Raw genomic sequence first — 18,407 nt, 5'->3', positions numbered from 1 at the left:
TCTGGAGGACTGTAAGACCAAGAAAAAGAACCTATCCACAGCCTGGATAGACTATAAGAAAGCATTTGATAGTGTACCTCACACGTGGATAATAAAGTGCATGGAAATCTATAAGATCTGCCCTGTGACTGTCAACTTTATCGCAGAAAGCATGAAATGTTGGAAGACAACGTTACACCTCAACCACGCTGAAGGGTCAATAACATCATCAAGGCCTATCAATATCAAAAGTGGAATCTTTCAAGGAGACTCTCTCTCCACTCCTGTTTTGTCTTGCCCTTGCTCCACTGAGCTCATTACTAAAGGCAACCACTTATGGGTATGAAGCCCAGGGTAGAACAATCAGCCACCTCTTTTATATGGACGACCTAAAAACATATGCAAAAAGTGACAGCCAGCAAACCGGCCTACTCAATATTGTAAAGACATTCAGCAATGATATCAAGATGGAATTCGGACTGGACAAATGCGCTAAAGCCACATTCAAAAGAGGAAAGCTGACAGAAACTTCCGATTTACAACTTGACATTGACACCTGTATCAAGGAACTAGACCAAGAGAACACATATAAATACCTTGGCGTGGATGAAGGTGATGGTATACAGCATGCCAAGATGAAAGAAAGAGTGAGGAAGGAATACTACTGCAGAGTAAGGATGGTCCTAAAAACGGAGCTCAATGCTGCCAATAGATTTGAGGCAATCAACACCTTAGCTATCCCAGTGGTGACCTACAGTTTTAACATAATCGACTGGAAGATGAGTGAAATCAAGAGGTTAGACACAAAAACAAGAAAACTACTCACCCTATCAAAAATGCATCACACAAAAGCAGATGTAGACAGACTCTACCTCCCAAGAAATGCTGGTGGTAGGGGTCTTATCCAATTAGAAGCCTCCTACAAAACAACCACGATAGGGCTCGATACATACCTAAAGAACACTGATGATGCCCTAATCGAACTAGTGCAAGAACATGATGGCAGAAAGAAATTGTACTCTATACAAAGGCAAGCAGAACAATTCAAACAAGAACTAGACCTAACAATACCAGATAAACAAGCAGAAGAAACAACCACCAAATATGCAAAGAGAACCAAACAAATGGCACGAAATAAGACCCAAGAAAAATTAACAAAGCAGTGGGAGAACAAAGCCCTACATGGAAGATACCGAAAGAGAATAAAGGAGGCAGATGTTGACCACCACAAAACCAACCAGTGGCTCAAAAGCAGTGGATTGAAGGCAGAAACGGAAGGATTCATAATCGCAGCCCAAGACCAAAGCCTAGCTACCAGATCATACCACGCCAGCATTATCAAAGACGGTACTAGCCCCCTATGCAGGATGTGTAACAAATACGACGAAACAATTGACTATATCGTGTCTGGGTGTCCTGAACTTGCGAAAACAGAATATACCCACAGACACGATAAAGCAGCCGCGTATATACATTGGAAAATCTGTCACAACTATAATATAAAGACATCAGAAAAGTGGTATGACCATGAGCCGCAAACAGTTACAGAAAACGAGGATGTCACGATACTATGGGACATGCCAATACACACAGACAGGAAAATAACAGCCAACAGAACCGATATAGTGATTAAAGACCACAAAACGAAAACCTGTAAATTTATTGACATGGCAGTACCATCAGACAGAAACACATCCGTGAAAGTCAGTGAAAAACTATCCAAATATAAGGACTTGGAAATCGAAACAAGCCGAATGTGGGGCATGAGAACGGAAACGATACCAGTTATCATTGGGGCACTTGGAGCTATCAAAAAGGGACTAGGAACTTATCTTGGAAGAATTCCCGGCCAATTAAGCATCAGTGAACTACAAAAGATAACCTTGCTAGGGTACAGCACACATTTTGAGGAGGGTGCTATCAAGCTAAAAACTGGCTATCCCCTAGTGCCCCAGGACCATGGTTTGGTCTCGGCCCTAAGGACTCTAAGCAAACTTTACGTGAGGACGATAATAATAATAATAATAATAATAATAATAATAATAATAATAATAATAATAATAATAATAATAATAATAATAATCGATATTTAAACAGGGTGACCCCTTCAGTCACAGGACTGGTATCAACGGGGGTCCTGTATAACGTAAAATAAAAAGAGCATGTATAAATAATATATATCTATAAAAAAACTAACTACTTTAAAAGATACGCTAAAATGTTTAAAAAATTAAAAAGCTTAAAAAGGTAATAGCGTTCTCATAAAAATTGGATATCGAATTGAAAATCTTCTAAAAAATAACCTAAGAAAAAAAATCGGAGATAGCCTTGAAACGTTCCTTAGGTGGCAAAATCTTTATGTTCGTTGGAAGGCTATTAAATGTGCATGCACCATGATAATAAAAAGACTTTTTAGCGACATCTAAATGAAATTTGGGAAGTATAATGTCAGTGATTGATGATTTCAACAAAACATCAGAATATATCTTATTGTATCTTATGGAGGTTTGTGAAGTGAAATTGCAAAACAAAAAAGTCCCCACATGACTCAATACAATACCTGACAAACTATTGTATGCTCTGCCAGATCCTTGCTTTTGCCAGCCGGCATCAAAGTTAACGTTTATTTCTGCTTTGTTTCTGTAGCAAGGTAAAGAAGATTTGGTAAAAATCGGTTAATTCTTTGTCCAGGGACCCAGAAAGTATTTTTAGCGACAAAACCACTATCTTTTAAATTTTTTAAACTGCTCAGAAGAAGCTTTGTAAACATATTTGTTCTGAGATTTTCTTCCTTTTGAAGGCATTTGAGTTTTTCTCTCATTCTTACTTCAGCTACCTACACATAATTCCATTAAATAAAACCTTGTTTTAATTTCAAAACTAAGACTGTATTTTTACGTTGTGGTCTTAGAAGGGTTTGACCACACAAAAGCCTCCACTTCCTTTCTTATGACTCCTGTGCAGGTCTTTTTAGTGACGTGCAAAATCTCCCCAATTGCCTCCTCCTCCCAAAATTTGTACGCTCTTTTCGAGAGCCATGGAATGTTAAGCAAAGTTAGGAGCACATTCATGTCAGTCGCTCGTATTCCAGCATTTATCGATCCTTTGACAAAGCGAAAAACAACCAAAGATAGTTTCAAATTGTAGCGACAGGAGATGACAAATTGGACTACCAGTGTGGGCGGTAACGTAACAATTTACATCAAAATAAATTTGCACATGAGAAAAAGTTCACGGTTTGGGAAGTTGTAAATGAACAAAATACATAGTCGTAATAACATTTTTACATAGTGAGAAATACTACTCAAAAGATCTTGGCAGAATGAGAAATTGATCAGGCGGCATCCTCAGTCACGTAACACTGGCTGTGTTTTCACAATAACATTGCATTGAAATGGGTTCACCCGTGAAAGGTTTCAAGGACTACTGTAAGTTGTAAAGAAATAAATAAGGATGAGGAAAAGGGAAATGATAATAAATTTCATGAAGCTGTTGCTGCCTCTGTATTTAAGTCCCATACTGGTCTTCCTGCGCTCTTTTTTTTTGTAGAACTGCGGTGAGTTTACGCGGTCTTTATAGCTTTAAGCTGTGAGCATTCACCGCACTGAATGTAAAGGATTGACCACAGCTCCTGGGTCAGTTCATCCACAGTATTTATAATGTTTAAGGTCTTTTTACACTCTGAGCAACCCGCTCTCAATTGGTGTTCTGGCTTTTAGGTGGTGTTCCTGGTTTTTTGGGTATTCCAGTGTTCTTGGAAGTACTACATGCCTACATGGACAACCTTTTGGTTGATGGTTTAATCTTTCTGGCTTTGTTTGTGCTGTAAGTGGCACTATCTGCAAACTCCGACTCCATTTTGAGAAACCTCTAATAATTTCATTTGGTCTCCAACGAGTGGTAATCCACAGGCTTCAAGCTGGTCTTTAGTGCCTTTAGTTGCTAGCAAAACGAGGCCTTTTCCATTAATTGTTTGTTTTGTTTAAAGGAGAAAAGTTTTGAAATAAATGACATGCATTTCTGGCAAAGTTCTACTTTCCATGCAATTTTGGCGGCTACATTGTCAAAGTTAGTTTTTATCCAATCACAAACTTCCTCTACAGACATATCTTCAGTCTTTTTTGTTCCACTGCAGCTGTTGGCTGTGGCCATTTGTGTTTCCTCCAACTTTTTTGCTAGAAGAAAATTTCACGCCGCAGCCTTTATCGAACCCAACACTTTCATCTTCAAGTTTTGGCACAAATTACAGCATACAGGGTAATGTCCCTCACTTTGATGTGCACACTCAACCCAGGGTCTCGACAGCTGTTCTGTTGTAATGGCAGGAAGGAAGAGAAGATGGAATCGAAGTGAAGTTGTTCATTGTCAGTGCAACAAACTTCCGTACACCCATGTTCATTGTCCTTGCAGTTCCTGTAGTGGAAACCCTTTCACAACATCAGTGGAGTATAGACACTGGCAGTTGCAAAATTCCTTGCAGTCTGAATCCATAAATTTTGTTTCTACAATCAGTCTGGGAATCAGTACAAGGTGCGTGTTTGTATCTTAATTAAGAATACTGGTCAGAGGTGTTTCATGATTTTTTGTACGATACAACTTTTGCAAAGCAAACCATGCACTGGCTGTTATAAAAAGGCCCATTATTTGTGTAAAACCCTTTCACCCAAATTGGCCGCCATGTTGCAGTGTGGATTTTAGGCACAAACTTTATACATTTAAGCTTAAAGTTTGTTTTGTAAAATTAACTCACAAGCTGTGGTAAAATTTACGACAAAACGATCACAAATGCATGGAAACTTCTCAAATTCATTAATTATTCGTGTGCTGATGACCCAAGCACCTTGCATCAATTGGGTCAGGTGCGTGTATTTTGACACCCAATGAACATACCGATCAAGACACATTCAATTAGTTCAAAACCTGATCAAGACAGTAATCAAGAAACTTGAATTTTAATTAGTGTTAATACTAAATACAGTATATTTGCCACTTCAATCATTACTTACAACAACAATACGGCAAGATGTTATTCTTTCTTAGACACAAAACAGTGCATTTTAAAATTCTGAACACTGCAGTCTAAAAGTTGTCAATTACCTTTTGTCACTAGCATCCTGAGGATTCAAAACTTTGGATCCATTTTTCTCCTCCAAATAACGCTTGAGGGCACAAATGATACCATAAACCTGTATCTGGCAGTCCAGGTAATCCCATTTTATACTAGTTTATAAGTATCCATTCATTTATTTATTTTTTGTTGTTATATCTTTTGTTCTAGATTTGGCATAGTTTTTTTATTTCTTGGCGATATTAGCCAAAATTTGTTCCTCTGTAATTCTGGGAGAAAATAGTGGTTAATTCATGTATTTATTATGTATCCAGGCTAGCAATAAAGAAGGTTGCCGAATCAGATACCAGTGCTTTGAATCACAAGTCATGTTCTTTATACAAGCCGAAGTGATATTACCAGCTCCATCAGTTTCTGTGTCAGAACCGCCAAAGGCTAGGAGAACGAACACAAACGAAGAGTGCTACCACTAGGACTATTTCCACAACTGCCGAAACCCAAATCCAAATGTGTGGAGATTCTGTCCCAATCTGGTCTCCACAATCCTTCGGTGTGAGCCCTTTATATTTATATAAGATTTATATATTGAGCAAATGGACCATTTTTAAACTTGTGGATACGCGAAGCGTAGAAACGTGTTTGTTGCGGGGACTCTGATATGCAAATGTGTCACTCACTCACTCACTCACTCACTCAGGTGTAGACACTGCTCGTAATTAGTTGGCCCGAATGAGAGCGCCCGAGTCCGACGCCATGTTGGAATAGTAACCGAGCCCGACGCCATATTGGAATAGTGACCGTGCAGTCAGTGCGAGCCTACTACTCAATGCGTGCATTGTGCCAGCCCGAATATTGATGATTTTGTAGCTTTTACACGACCATTAATATTAGGTGTTTCGCTAAATTGAAGTGGAGTTGACTTCGAATGTTCGAATTAGTACTATGGCCAAATTGAAGGCTGAATTTCAGGAGCATTTGAGTCATCCAGGCGCTCAAAATGACCAGGAGATATGCATTTGTTTGCTGGAAAGTGACCTGAAAAGCTAATGTGGTAAGCTTTGATGAGAATGTGTCTTATTCCTCGACCTTAATGAGCTTATATGAGTGAAACGAACAACTTTTAATGAACGAAACAGCTACTGAATATAAGACAAACATCGGCACCATTGTATAATATTGTAATTTCATTTTTATAATTTAGTAACATCTAAACCTGAGGCCAGCCGAAATATTGTTTTAACTCTACGACGTTGTTTCAACCTTGCAGTGGTGACGTATTATCATTTTACTTTTCAAGTTTGGCTGATTAGATCTGCTGTGAGATCCAATGTTCAATCAAGCAGGACCTTCGTTCACCGCTTTACAGTCTAAACACTTAAGTTTTTCATGTTGAGATGTCCATGTTAAACCAGCATCGAGTTAAGTTTAGATTAAAGTTGTGGTCTCTATACTTGTCTTGTTTGTTTTAGTACATTGATCTGAACTCTAAGTGGGATGTGAAATGCACATAAACTTGGAAAGAAACTCCCAAATACTTGATTTTGATAAGCTTAAATGATTTTTACCCTGTCTTTTGTTTACACTTTTGCCTCCTGATTGAAAAGATAACAAAGGGAAAGAAACCCCCTGTGAGCTTGTCCCCAATTATTAGTTAATACTAAATACATTGACACTTCAATAAAGCTGTTATTATTACTGTTGGAACACATATTTATGGTCGACAGATTTGTCGGATCAACACTGAAAATGCTTGCAAAAGAGTCTGCTTATTTTGATGTATTTTACGTGCAATATATATAGAGACAAGCGGTTCCACATAGGAAAAGAAGTGCTGTCTCATAAGAAACCTTACCTATAACCTTGAATGAAATGCAATGAAAAACGTTTGTGAGCTCGTACGACTTGAATACATGCAATTTTTTCCAGCAGGCAGATCAACATCAAGATCTGGGTCTGAGGGAAGGGGGGGGGAGTGGGGAGAGTACTCTATGATTTGTTGGACAGGAGTGTCCTCTGTGACCCAAGAACCTTTAGCCTTTACCACTCCATGTTATGCTGCAATTTTGCCCCCCTAGCTATTCTGGACGTATGTCTTTGTGATATGTGTGCAAAAAAAAGCTAACGAAAAAAACCTGCACTTTGTGAGTTAAGTGCGACCTTGCATGGTACAAACCCGGCTTGTTTTAACAGCATTTAATAATACATCAGTAATTGCAAGTTCACCAATATGTTTCATCTCTAGATTACCTAATCCACGAGTTTGGCCATAGGTCTCCTTTGATTCCACTTCACCTTTTACTGTTAAGCTCGATGTTAGGATTTCCCACATCTAACATTGTTTAGTTTTTACAATCATTTCTGTGGAATCCAAAGGTAAAAATGTTGAGGGTTATAATTTGAAGGTGAGGGGAGGAGGGGTCAGTATGCACTTTACCCCATTTTTTGCACTTTCCCAAAGACACATTCCTGTGGTGCTTTTCAAGCTAGGGAAAATGTTTGGCACATAAGATTCCATACATAACTGAAACCCAAACTCCAAAGTACAACTTATTATAAGTCCTGAGCAAAGAAAAGTGCAAAAATCTGAAATTAGAGGGTTATATCTTAACCCAGCAGGCTACATCTGGATGGGTTTGTAGGCTAAATAGCTTTCTGTTTCTGGGCTGATGGCCCTATTTACCCAGGAGGGAGTGATGAGGGGTACTTATGAGTGGGGCAGTATTAAGGGCTTTTAACTAAAATCATACTAACAGTTTGTATTCTTTTGTTTTATGAATTGGGGTTTGGATTGCCTTTCACTAACAAACCCTTTGCTTTAGTTTCAGAGAACATGAAATGCTAATCTTCAGCTTATGACTGAGATCACACTGCACATTGTGTTTTTGCTGTTTAAGTCTTGACAGGTATTATTGGAGTTCTCAAAGTTCGATCTCCACCTATTGTTAATTGACAAATTTAAGTACTAACATCTAATTTTGTTTCTTTAATCTACTTCTAATATAAATTACTTAACATTTCCTTATACAATATGAAATGCAAGCTAACATATTAATTTAAAAAAGCTAATATCTTAATGCCATGCCATTAACTTCAGGTTACGTGTAAATATTTTGTTGAAAAGGGATCCTTTTTAATTTTTCATAGTTTGCAGAGAATGATGTTGTTGGATTAAACATGCGTGAGACCACTTACAAAATGGTGGATATGTTAGAGATTACCTCAGCTCCTGATCTCTTGGCTGAGATGACCACGAAATGTCCAGATCTGAGATGTGCTGTCATACTTAAAGACCTGGATGACCAGTGCCAAAAGCTATGTTCTCATTCCCAGTAAAATTTTTCAGTATTAAGGATTCCAAGATCCAAGCATAAAGTTAAATACATGATAGCTGTTTTCAATAGAGGCTCAAAAAGATTAAGTTGTGTTCACTTTAGTACTGGATAAAACTCTCCAGTTAGAAAACATGCACCATTTTACAGCTGAAAACTGATCATGGGTCAAGCATAACTAATTTACTTCAATTAAATTTTTGCTCTCTTTTGATTGCTTTTGTTTTTCATGGATCTGGTGGGGTTTTTTTGACAGACACACTCATCCTTTGTAAAAAACTGATCTTAAGAGGGACTGGCCATATTTTTGGCTATATGGAATAAATATGGGAAGCAGGCTTGAAATTGTAATGAAATAAGCACAATATACCACCACATGAATGCATACAGCTGTTGTAGCAAATTTTTTATCGAAGGGTGGCAGGAATGATACAGTGGTGAGAGCACTTGTCTCCCACCAATGTGGCCTGGGTTCAAGTTCAAGAGTCAATACCATATGTCGGTTGAGTTTGTTGTTTTACACAAGCTAGGTTATTCAGTTTTTCTTGATCCACGATAAGCCAATGGAATCAGTAGAAAAATAGCCACACAGTCTGTGAATTCATATACCACTAGTACTGATCTTTATTTACATTATGTTAAGGCCACATTACATTTTGATGTTCTTGTCCAGTAGGAGCTCAAGGAGTTCACTTGGGAACACATTATGATGGAATTGCATGAGTGAGCACCCGAAGTTTTAGATTTTCTTGTGACCGTGGCCTTACCCCGAGCAACGAAGTGTGAAGAGAAAACTATCCCTCCATTGTGTGAAGATTATGGTATCCTTATGAATGCTCCCCAAGGACAAACATGGGGCAAAATGAGAAACAGTTTCAACTTCTATGTCCCAAGTATGGTTTTTTTTATCTGCAAGTAAATCACCATTTGTCTGCATTAAAGTTATTTTATTTATTTTTTTATTTGTTACATTTACTCCACATTTACAAAACAGATGAGATGGAGGTGTCCAAAAGCTTCGCAGTGCAATATTAGGGACCTCCCATGAATAAAACCTGATAATAAAATTCACATACCAGTCACAACAAGATGTGCTTCGTCCACAACAACAGCACGCAGACGCCTTTGAAACTCTGTTGATTTTAGGAGCTTCATAACTGCTTTGTTCTCTACTAGGGCTTCCGGGTGAGCATAGATTAGTTGAAAGTTCTTCAGGTTTTCCAGTGGCTCAGATATGCAAACTTGTTCCCTGTTGTTGTCTTCCCCATCTAGAGCCACATGATCACCTTTAAGAATACACACTTTCAAACCACATTCTCTTAGCTTAGTCACCTGGTCCCTTATTAGAGCATTTAGAGGTGATACAACCAATACAATCGAGTTAGTTTCTGTTGGTCTGAAGCCAGAATCCATAAAATCTGTGAAGGGTACCATAAGTTGGCAAACTAATGACTTACCAAAACCGGTTGGCAGCACAGCCAGCGCATCCTTTTTCTCCACAATAACAATCCTTAGGATCTACATTTGTTTCTCTTTAAGCATAATATTTTCTCTTCCAATTACTTGTACAGGGTGTCCAGTGACAAAGTTGCTCAAAAAATAGGAAAATAGGAATTTCAGGATTGAAAAGATAGGAAAAAATAGGAAACTTTGTCTAAAAAATAGGAGAAAAATAGGAGAATCAATAGTACTGTGATGGACAAAGATAGCCTCCCTTCACCCCATCAGCTATCCCAATCCACCACTTTAGTCCACAACAATGATGAACATATGAAATGCAACAAAAGGAGTATTTCAATATTAAATGTGTCTCTCATACTGGTCTAAACATAAACAAATCAGTTTTTTTAATATCAGATTATTTGATGGTACAGAAATTAAAGGGCAAGCGACTCCTTTACAGAGTTGTATGTTTTCATAGAAACATGAAGAACACTTGTGATTCTGTAAACCATCAATTGAATTTCCTAGTCTTAACCTACTGGCATCCAAGACCCTGAGCCCAGACCACCCCCTCAAAATATAGACAAAATGGCCACTCGAGTGAGCTCACACACCAGTGTTAAAATATTTCAAGATTTTAATGACTTCCCTTTGTCCTTCTGCTGTAAAACTTCACAGAAATACTATTTATATAATAAAAATTTACTAAATCAACTTTTATCTTACAGATGTGCAAGATGCTTTCTGAAAAAAAATATGAAAATTGGCAAATCCATTCTGTCCAGGTGATCTGTGACGTCATTGTGGGAGCCTGGGGAAAGAAATTTTAATGCCGTATCCCATAAACCAATGCATGCACCAATTCAATCTGTTTTCGAATCATGGCGGTTGGTCGGCCACCATGCGCAAAGGTTTGCGACATAGAAATCGTTCCATGGAAGAGAGATATTTATTCTAAATGAGACTGAAAGTGAAAGGTCAAAAGCTTACTTACTAGGATGTCTTCTGTGAGTCAAATCCTCGTATAATTCTTTCGGATTTTGTCAGCGCTCGATTCTTTCCCGTGGGAGAGTGTTGCATTTACACGTACATTGAATCAGTGAGTACATTTTGACGACGTACTCAGTTTTATTCTGCGGTGGAAGTGTTGTTAACAGATCTAAACAAGCTAGCTGTCCGGCTCTGAGGAGAGTCGGACCTTTCAGGATTGGATATCTTTCCTCGGGATTTCCATGGACGTGCAAACTTGGTGGGTAAGTTGCCTGTGGGCCTCCATCGGCTGCTCGCTTTAAGAGTGGAATTTTTAGTAGCAGCTCTTTCAACTGGCTGAATTTTGACTCTCTTTGACGCATCAGTCCTACCATAATCCGGTATGGTGGTTTGTCATTAGCCAGGATACATTGCTCTGTTCATTTACCACTCGATTTCTGGTTGACGTCTGCTTCAATGATAGAACTCTGCGTAGCCAAGTGCCTGCGAATCTTCCTCTCCATCTTTTTTTGTGACTTGACATCTAGAACTATGGAATCTTCAGTAATTTCCAAACCAAAAACGTCAGAGGCTTTCATAACTATGCAGGAGTTTTAGTGTACCGGTAGCCCTCTTTTTATTTCTAAATATCCTAAAAAGGGTGCAAACTTGTGAAAGACGTGCACATTATTTCCTAATTTTAAAAGTACTTTGACGATTTTTGAAAATGGCACTTTATGCTTTGGTTTTTGTTATTCATATTGTGTAATTCTAGGAAAAATCCATAACCACCCTACAGATCCCTACCTCCACTGTTTCAAGGAAAGCAAAGCTAGAGAAAAAATTTTGGTGCCTTGATGGGTTTTTTCCTGTACGATACAATCACTGTCAGTGTAAACTAGTTTGAAAAAGCACATTTTACCTGCTGCAATTTTTGCAATTCACAAACATAGCGTTTCAGCTGATAGAACGCCAAGGTGAGCAGTACCAGGGTAGTACTCAGAAAGGGGTGTACCATTCAAATTTTTATGCCCAGTGTTCCCAAGATTTTGTTTGGCAAACTCTCTGTGCTTTTCTTTGGTGGGGGCTTTTCCACACAGTTCAGTCTCGATTTTTTTTCTGGCAACTCTCTGCATTTGAAACTGTCCAAAATGGTTCTGGACAGATGACCTTCATGTTGCCCAGTTAGATGTGGTGCTCTGGGGCTTCTGGGATTGGATAAGTGGATTTGGCGGATGAACTGCCAGTAGATAATCTCCTCTCCTTACCATCCCCCACATGTTCATCTAATAATTTTTAATTTCTTGCCCAGTCAGTGGGTGTTAAATTGTTTTTAGCTCTTTTTTTTTTTTTTTTTTAACTTTATTTATGCAGGGTGGCCCATTCAGCACAGTGGCTGGTATCCAAAGGGGCTCTGCTAAATACAATTTCTAAAAATATAAAACGTCTAATAGTATAAAATAGTTATAAAAATAGAGTTAAAAAAAAACTAACATCTAGTAGTTGAAATAGTTATATAAAAAGAGTTTAAAAAATTGAAACGAGTTACAAGCATGAACTGGTAGGGAAAAAAATAGATATCATAAATTAGGTGCTATAAATAAAATGGGCTTTGACAAGATTTTTAAAAGAGGAGAGTGATACAGCTTGTTGGATTTTACAAGGTAGTGAATTAAAAAGGGCTGTGCCAGAAAATCTAAAAGTACATTTGCCAAGGCTAAGTTTGGGTTTGGGTAGATGGAGGTCAGCCTTCCTTCGAGTGTTGTAACCATGTACATTGTAGTTCCTAATGAAATAGTTACTTAAATACTGAGGAACTAAGTTATGCAAACATTTAAAAACTAAAACACATTTGTGGATTTTACGGTTCGTTTCTAAGTCAGTCCACCCTAAAACATTAAAAGTATCTCTAGAAGAGTCACGCTTGAGAATGATACGGGCAGCACGGTTTTGCAACCACTGCAGACTTTTGCTGGAGCCAACAGATAGTTCACCCCAAGCAGTGTCAGTATAACTTAAGATTGGCTCAATAAGGGTATTGTAGACACACTTCGCTGCTTTAAGAGTGAGGCAAGATCGTATGCGTGCTAGAAGTCCTAGACGCTTATTAACTTTTTTACAAGTAGTGTCTATATGCTCTTTCCAGTGAAGCTGTTCATCGAGCATAGTCCCAAGGTAAGTGAACTTTGTCACTCTCTCTATGTCCTTGCTTTGAATCTGCAGGACAAAGTCTGAGGTGGTTTGCAGCAGTTGTCTTGTTCCAAAGAGTAACCCTTTGGTTTTGCTCTGGTTTAGTGTTAGCTTACTGTTCACCAACCACTGCTCAACACGGTTGAGGTCTTCTTGTAAATTTTCCCTGATGTTGCTAACCTCAGATCCAGAATAATAGATAACAGTGTCATCCACATACATGCTAATCGACGAGTGCAGTAAACATTGAGGCAAATCGTTTATGTATATCACAAATAATAGAGGCCCCAACAAGGAACCCTGAGGAACACCGAAGTCGAGAGGAAGGCTGGATGATAACTCCTTTCCATATTGAACTCGCTGCGAGCTGGTGGTGAGAGACTGTGCCCTCTAACTCCATAGTGCTCTAGCTTGTGAAGGAGACATTTGTGGTCAACAAGATCAAAAGCCTTTTTTAAGTCAATAAAGGCAGCGCCAGTCAACTGTTGTTTGTCCATGTGTTCTAATATATGATCAACCAAGTGGACAACCGTGGTTTCGGTTTCTTTAAGTTGTTTGTAAAAAGCTTGACCACATTTCTCGTTGGCTCATAGTCATCATTCCCCAACCAAAGGGCACCAGTTAAAACTGTACTTAGTAAATTGTGAGGCTCAGTTAGTTTCACCCCTTACACTGGTTTCTCCTGTCCAATGACGAGACCATTTTAGCCAAGGAAAGCCATCAGTGTAATCCATTAGAATCAGACAATTATTATTGGCTGTATTGATTACACTCTAAGTACCAGGTTGGGTAGGAAACAATGAAATGTACTTTTCAATGTTAACATGACCTAAACACACTTCTCCAAATTCATTGAATTCTAGTAAGACCAATTTGTTTCAGTAATTCTTGGCGGGTGTCATTCAGATGACCAAAAATCTCATCCTTACTTAAAATTGGATTGATGCCAATGGGCCCTTCCAAATTTTTCCCCCACTTGTTTCTCAGTACATTTTGTGTTTCTTTTTGTCCAATCGTAAGTGACCTCACAATTCCACAAGAAAATTCCATAAATGCCGAGTGCTGTTTCCTAAAAACACAAGGCATAACAACATCCTTGAAAAAAGAACCATGGTCAATTTCGAGGAGCTAGTCACAAGAATAAGGTTTGTTCTTTTGAACTTTTTCAGTTAACACTGGCCTCTGATTATAGAAACCAGTGCTTGGTGAGGGCTCTGGACAAAACAGCGCTTGAAGTTCTGGGTAGTGCAGGGACAGTTCATTTCTGAACGCATAATTTGCTGTGAAAATCGCGAGTTCCAACAGTTCCATGCTGTACAAAGTTGACGGGTGACACAATTTTGGCAATCCTTGGTAAAACTAAATCCACAAGTTCTTCATCGTTCAGACAGTTCAGCAGCTCGCTGACCCTGTGCTTCCTTGAATAAGGATTACTCTCGTCTAGAAATTTTTCTGCGCATTGTCTAAATGAAACCTGTTTCCGGGAGGTTGGCAAGCTACCCGGTTTGTGCTCCAGATAAAGACGAAGATGTTCGTTTAAACTCTTTGTTTTTGTAAAATTTACCAGTTTTGCAATGGGCAATGAAGACGAATTACTGACTCGGTGTTAAGCACATTTTCCTTAGCTCGACAAGACATCCAAACAAACAATAAAAAGCCATAATAAAAACAATTAGCCGGCAAAAGAAACAATACTTAAGTACTTTAAATGTTGGATGTCGCCGCGTCAAAATGCCCGCAAGAATTGTGCCACCCGCGACAATGGAACTGACTTCGAGAGAGCAACGAAGGCTCCATCAAAACTTCTTTAAAATCAGCACATAAAAAATACAATTAAGACAAACACACCATTCCCAAAAACCAATAACAGCTTTACTACGAGTAACATTTACTGTTGATAAAGCCAATGTCCAGTACATAACAAAGAAATAAACAAGCTAACTTCATACAACGCAGGAGTACATTGAGCTTACGTTTGGATTGTCTGCAACGCTCGTCGCCAAAAGTTGTCAAAGCATTCAACAACGCAGAGTTTCTCTTCTTGGCAATAACTGCATTGTACAAGCTACCCAGTGACAAGTCTTCTCACTCGTTGATGGCGAAGTATTTTTAAAACATCCAGCTCACATCACGCCGACTAGCCGCCATGATTCGAAAACAGATTAAATTGGTGCACGCATTTGTTTATGGGATGCGGCATTAAAATTCCTTTCCCCAGGCCCCCGCAATGACGTCACAGATCACCTGGGTATGGCATCCTTTGCAGAGTTATGTACAGTGCCCATTGGCTTTCGGAGAAATTTAAAATAGAAGAACACACTTTTTACCCTCATGTAATCAGGATTTTGCATAAAAAAGGCTGTTATGAAATCCTAGGTGAATTTGGAACAGGTCATCTCTCCAAGAAGAAATAAATCTTTAGCTTTTGAGCGCGATTCAATTTTGAATTTGCCCGCCATTGCTGACATCACGATACGTCATAAGACGCAACTTCACAAACATTTGCGAGTCAAGACCAACAAACTTGATATAATGCTTCAATTTTAGTTCCACAATGAATTGAGAATACATCGGCAATGCAAATTCATTCAGTTGTCTTGACTATAAGCAATAAATGTAACTGAACAATGAAGTAAATCTGTCATGTTCATCTACGAACAATGCTCAACAAGTGAAGCACTACGCAGTGAGCATGCAATCATTTTCACGAAGAGACTACACTGATAAAAATAGCAAGGATATATACAATAAAGGAAAAGTTCTGCCTCTTTAGTTCTACAAAGTTTAGCCGTGCCACTCAGCAAAGCAAGACCTTTCACCCCGCATTTGGCAACACAAAGGAACACCACATTGTTCACATGTGTAGGATGTTTCGAAGGTGTGGCCTTGGCCTTCCTTGCGCTTTCTCCCAGCCTTCGCACACATGGCACAAGCTCTTTTCCAGCCTTCTAATTTTCCCAGAAAGTGTCCTCGCAAATTTTACTCTGTTGTAAAGGTGGACACAGCACGCTTTCCAGAGTTTGAGGGTCGTTTGTATCCATTGTATCCGGCGATAAGAAGCTTGGCGAGTTCGCGATGAAAGTCTAACTGGCGTCGCTCCTTTTTGCCAGTTAGTTTTTCAAGGATAAAACCATTCACCATGGACAAATTGAGAAAGAACCAGAACAGGTATTTCCACCACTTTCGAGAAGTTGTTCCAGGTGGATAATAACTTCCGTATTGGTCATTGACATCGACCCCATTCATCCCAGAGTTGTACACAACAACGACATTGGGTTTTTTCATCGATTCAGCGGGCACAACTCACTTTCTCCGGCCCTGAACAACCTGCTGCACTGCGTGTATTTCGGGCTCAGGAGGCATATTTGTCAACAGTAAAGAGACAACAAGTTTATCTCTCCACATTGTTGCGACCAAATTTCCACTTTGACGGGTTCTTACTTTGCCTGGAACGAGTTTCATCTGCTTGAAGTCTGCAGGGAAGTCTTTCCTGTTTTGGCGCACGGTACCACAAGCATAAGTGTTTCGCGATTGCAAGTCTCGCATCAAATCTGCCGAAGTAAAGAAATTATCAAAGAAAAAATGTCTGTTGTTGTCTAAATAGGGCTCACCAAGAGTCCAAACAACATAATAGCCTAAACCTTTTCGTCTAAACAAGTCACTGTTTGTACGGTTCTTGCCCAAGTAGACTTGGAAGCGAGGAACATAATACGTGTCAGCATCTGCGAGTAGCCAAACTTTGATCCCAAATTTATCTGGCTTCATGGGCATATACTGCTTGAAAGACAGCCTACCATTGAACTTCACAAGCCCCTCGTCCACGGTGATGTTTTTGCCGGGTGCGTAGGCTTCAGAAAACTTCTGTTCTAACAGAGTGACTAGCAGGCGAACTTTGCACAGCAGATCTGCTCGGTCCTCGGTGTTTGGGTTGGCAAGATGGAAGTACTTTCCCAGAGTTGTAAAACGCTGCTTGGGGGTAGTTTTTTAAAGCCCTCGACTCCAATAAATTGATCACAATCCCAGTACATTGCCAGCTGTGGAAGTTCGTGGATTCCAATCAAAATATTGAGGCCAAGATATGCTGAAATTTCCTCTCGATTGGTTACAAACGTTGCATCGCCCTTTGAACGGCCAAGGAATTCATCGTTGATGAAAAGGTTGAAGAAATCTTTGGCCATCACATTGTCCCCAAGATTTCTGGATGGGTGATGGCGAACAGAGAACTCTTCTACATTGACTTCACTCAATGTATTTGACCACCAAAGTGGATTTGGCGGTGTGTCCTCCGAATCTGCGTTACTAACAGTTTCCTCGTCACTGCTTTCACCGCTTTCCTCATCGCCATCATCAGCAAAAACCTCAACATCGGAATTACTTGCACTTTCCTGAGGTTGTTGGTCAATGAGAGCGTCAATCTCTTCATCCACATCGCGAAGTGATCCTTGCTCTCGCTGTCTTTGGCGATCGACTGTAAAACCGGCAAAGAAATCTTCTTCATCAGATGAAGCTGGAAATTCATCAGATCCACCAGAAGCCATGTTCAGAAGTAAATTGTTGTTTTAAAAAATTTGTGAAAAATCGTAAACAGAACATATTCTTGCGAGTTTGGTTTCAAATGAAAGCTAATTTATTCATGTCACGTTTCACCGCATTTCAATTCTCAGGGTAGTATAGTTTCTTAGCTACAGCCAATCAAAGTGTGCCATGTCTGACAGGGTGCATGAGGGCGCATTGGAATTTTGGAGGGATTATATTTCTGGGCGCATGAGGGCGCAACGGATGTCAATGGGTTAACAGTAACAGCTTCATTCAGTTAAGAAACAAAGTTCTCTTTTCATAACTTCAGAATTAAACAAGCAGAAAAGGGTAAACACAACAAATCGTTAGTGAACACATGCTGTTCTAAAACTTCCACTCTGTTCTGGCAAATGTAAGTCACTGCGACTTGAGACGCCTGCACTGGGTTGACTCTGTACAAACAACTTTCCTTGAGATTCATCAATGGATGGTTTAACAGCTTGAACATGCTTTGCTTTCTTGGCATGTTGCAATATCTGTGATTTTCCAGAGTTGTCACAAAGAAACACATTATCACAAAACTGGCAGTATGCATGAAAGTCATCAAGTCCTTTACGACACCAGGAGCTCAGTTTTTGACCATTGGAATCAATAGCAGAAAGCCACACATTGTTGAACTTTGTTCTGCCGCCAGGCATTTTTCAAACGAAGCAGTTATAATTCAGCAATTTTTTCACTTGTGTGGAGTAATCCTGCAGTTTTTGAAATAAAAATTATGTTAGTCCTACATGGGAACACAATACCTATCTAAAATTTATATATTTGGTACCAAATTACTTAAAATACTAACTAAAACAAAAATGCTCAGGTAAAGAATATTTGCAGGGGTGGCAAATGCAACCATTTTGAGT

At 39.2% G+C, this 18,407-nt stretch overlaps 1 protein-coding gene across 1 annotated transcript; it reads left to right on the top strand.

The window, feature by feature from the left end:
* The first annotated feature begins 243 nt into the window (after nucleotides 1–243).
* Nucleotides 244–8,380, top strand: LOC149099151 (uncharacterized). Its single transcript, XM_089276772.1, has 3 exons — nucleotides 244–1,498; nucleotides 2,626–2,629; nucleotides 8,192–8,380. The coding sequence occupies exons 1-3, from the start codon at nucleotides 360–362 to the stop codon at nucleotides 8,378–8,380; spliced, it is 1,332 nt and encodes a 443-aa protein (XP_089132898.1). The 5' UTR covers nucleotides 244–359.
* The last annotated feature ends 10,027 nt before the right edge of the window (nucleotides 8,381–18,407 follow it).

The sequence above is a fragment of the Orbicella faveolata genome, unplaced genomic scaffold (assembly GCF_042242905.1).
Source record: "Orbicella faveolata isolate gen_17 unplaced genomic scaffold, um_ofav_v1 contig_46, whole genome shotgun sequence".
NCBI lineage: Eukaryota > Metazoa > Cnidaria > Anthozoa > Scleractinia > Merulinidae > Orbicella > Orbicella faveolata.
The sequence above is the reverse complement of the archived record's forward strand: the minus strand, read 5'-3'. Positions and strand labels throughout refer to the sequence as shown.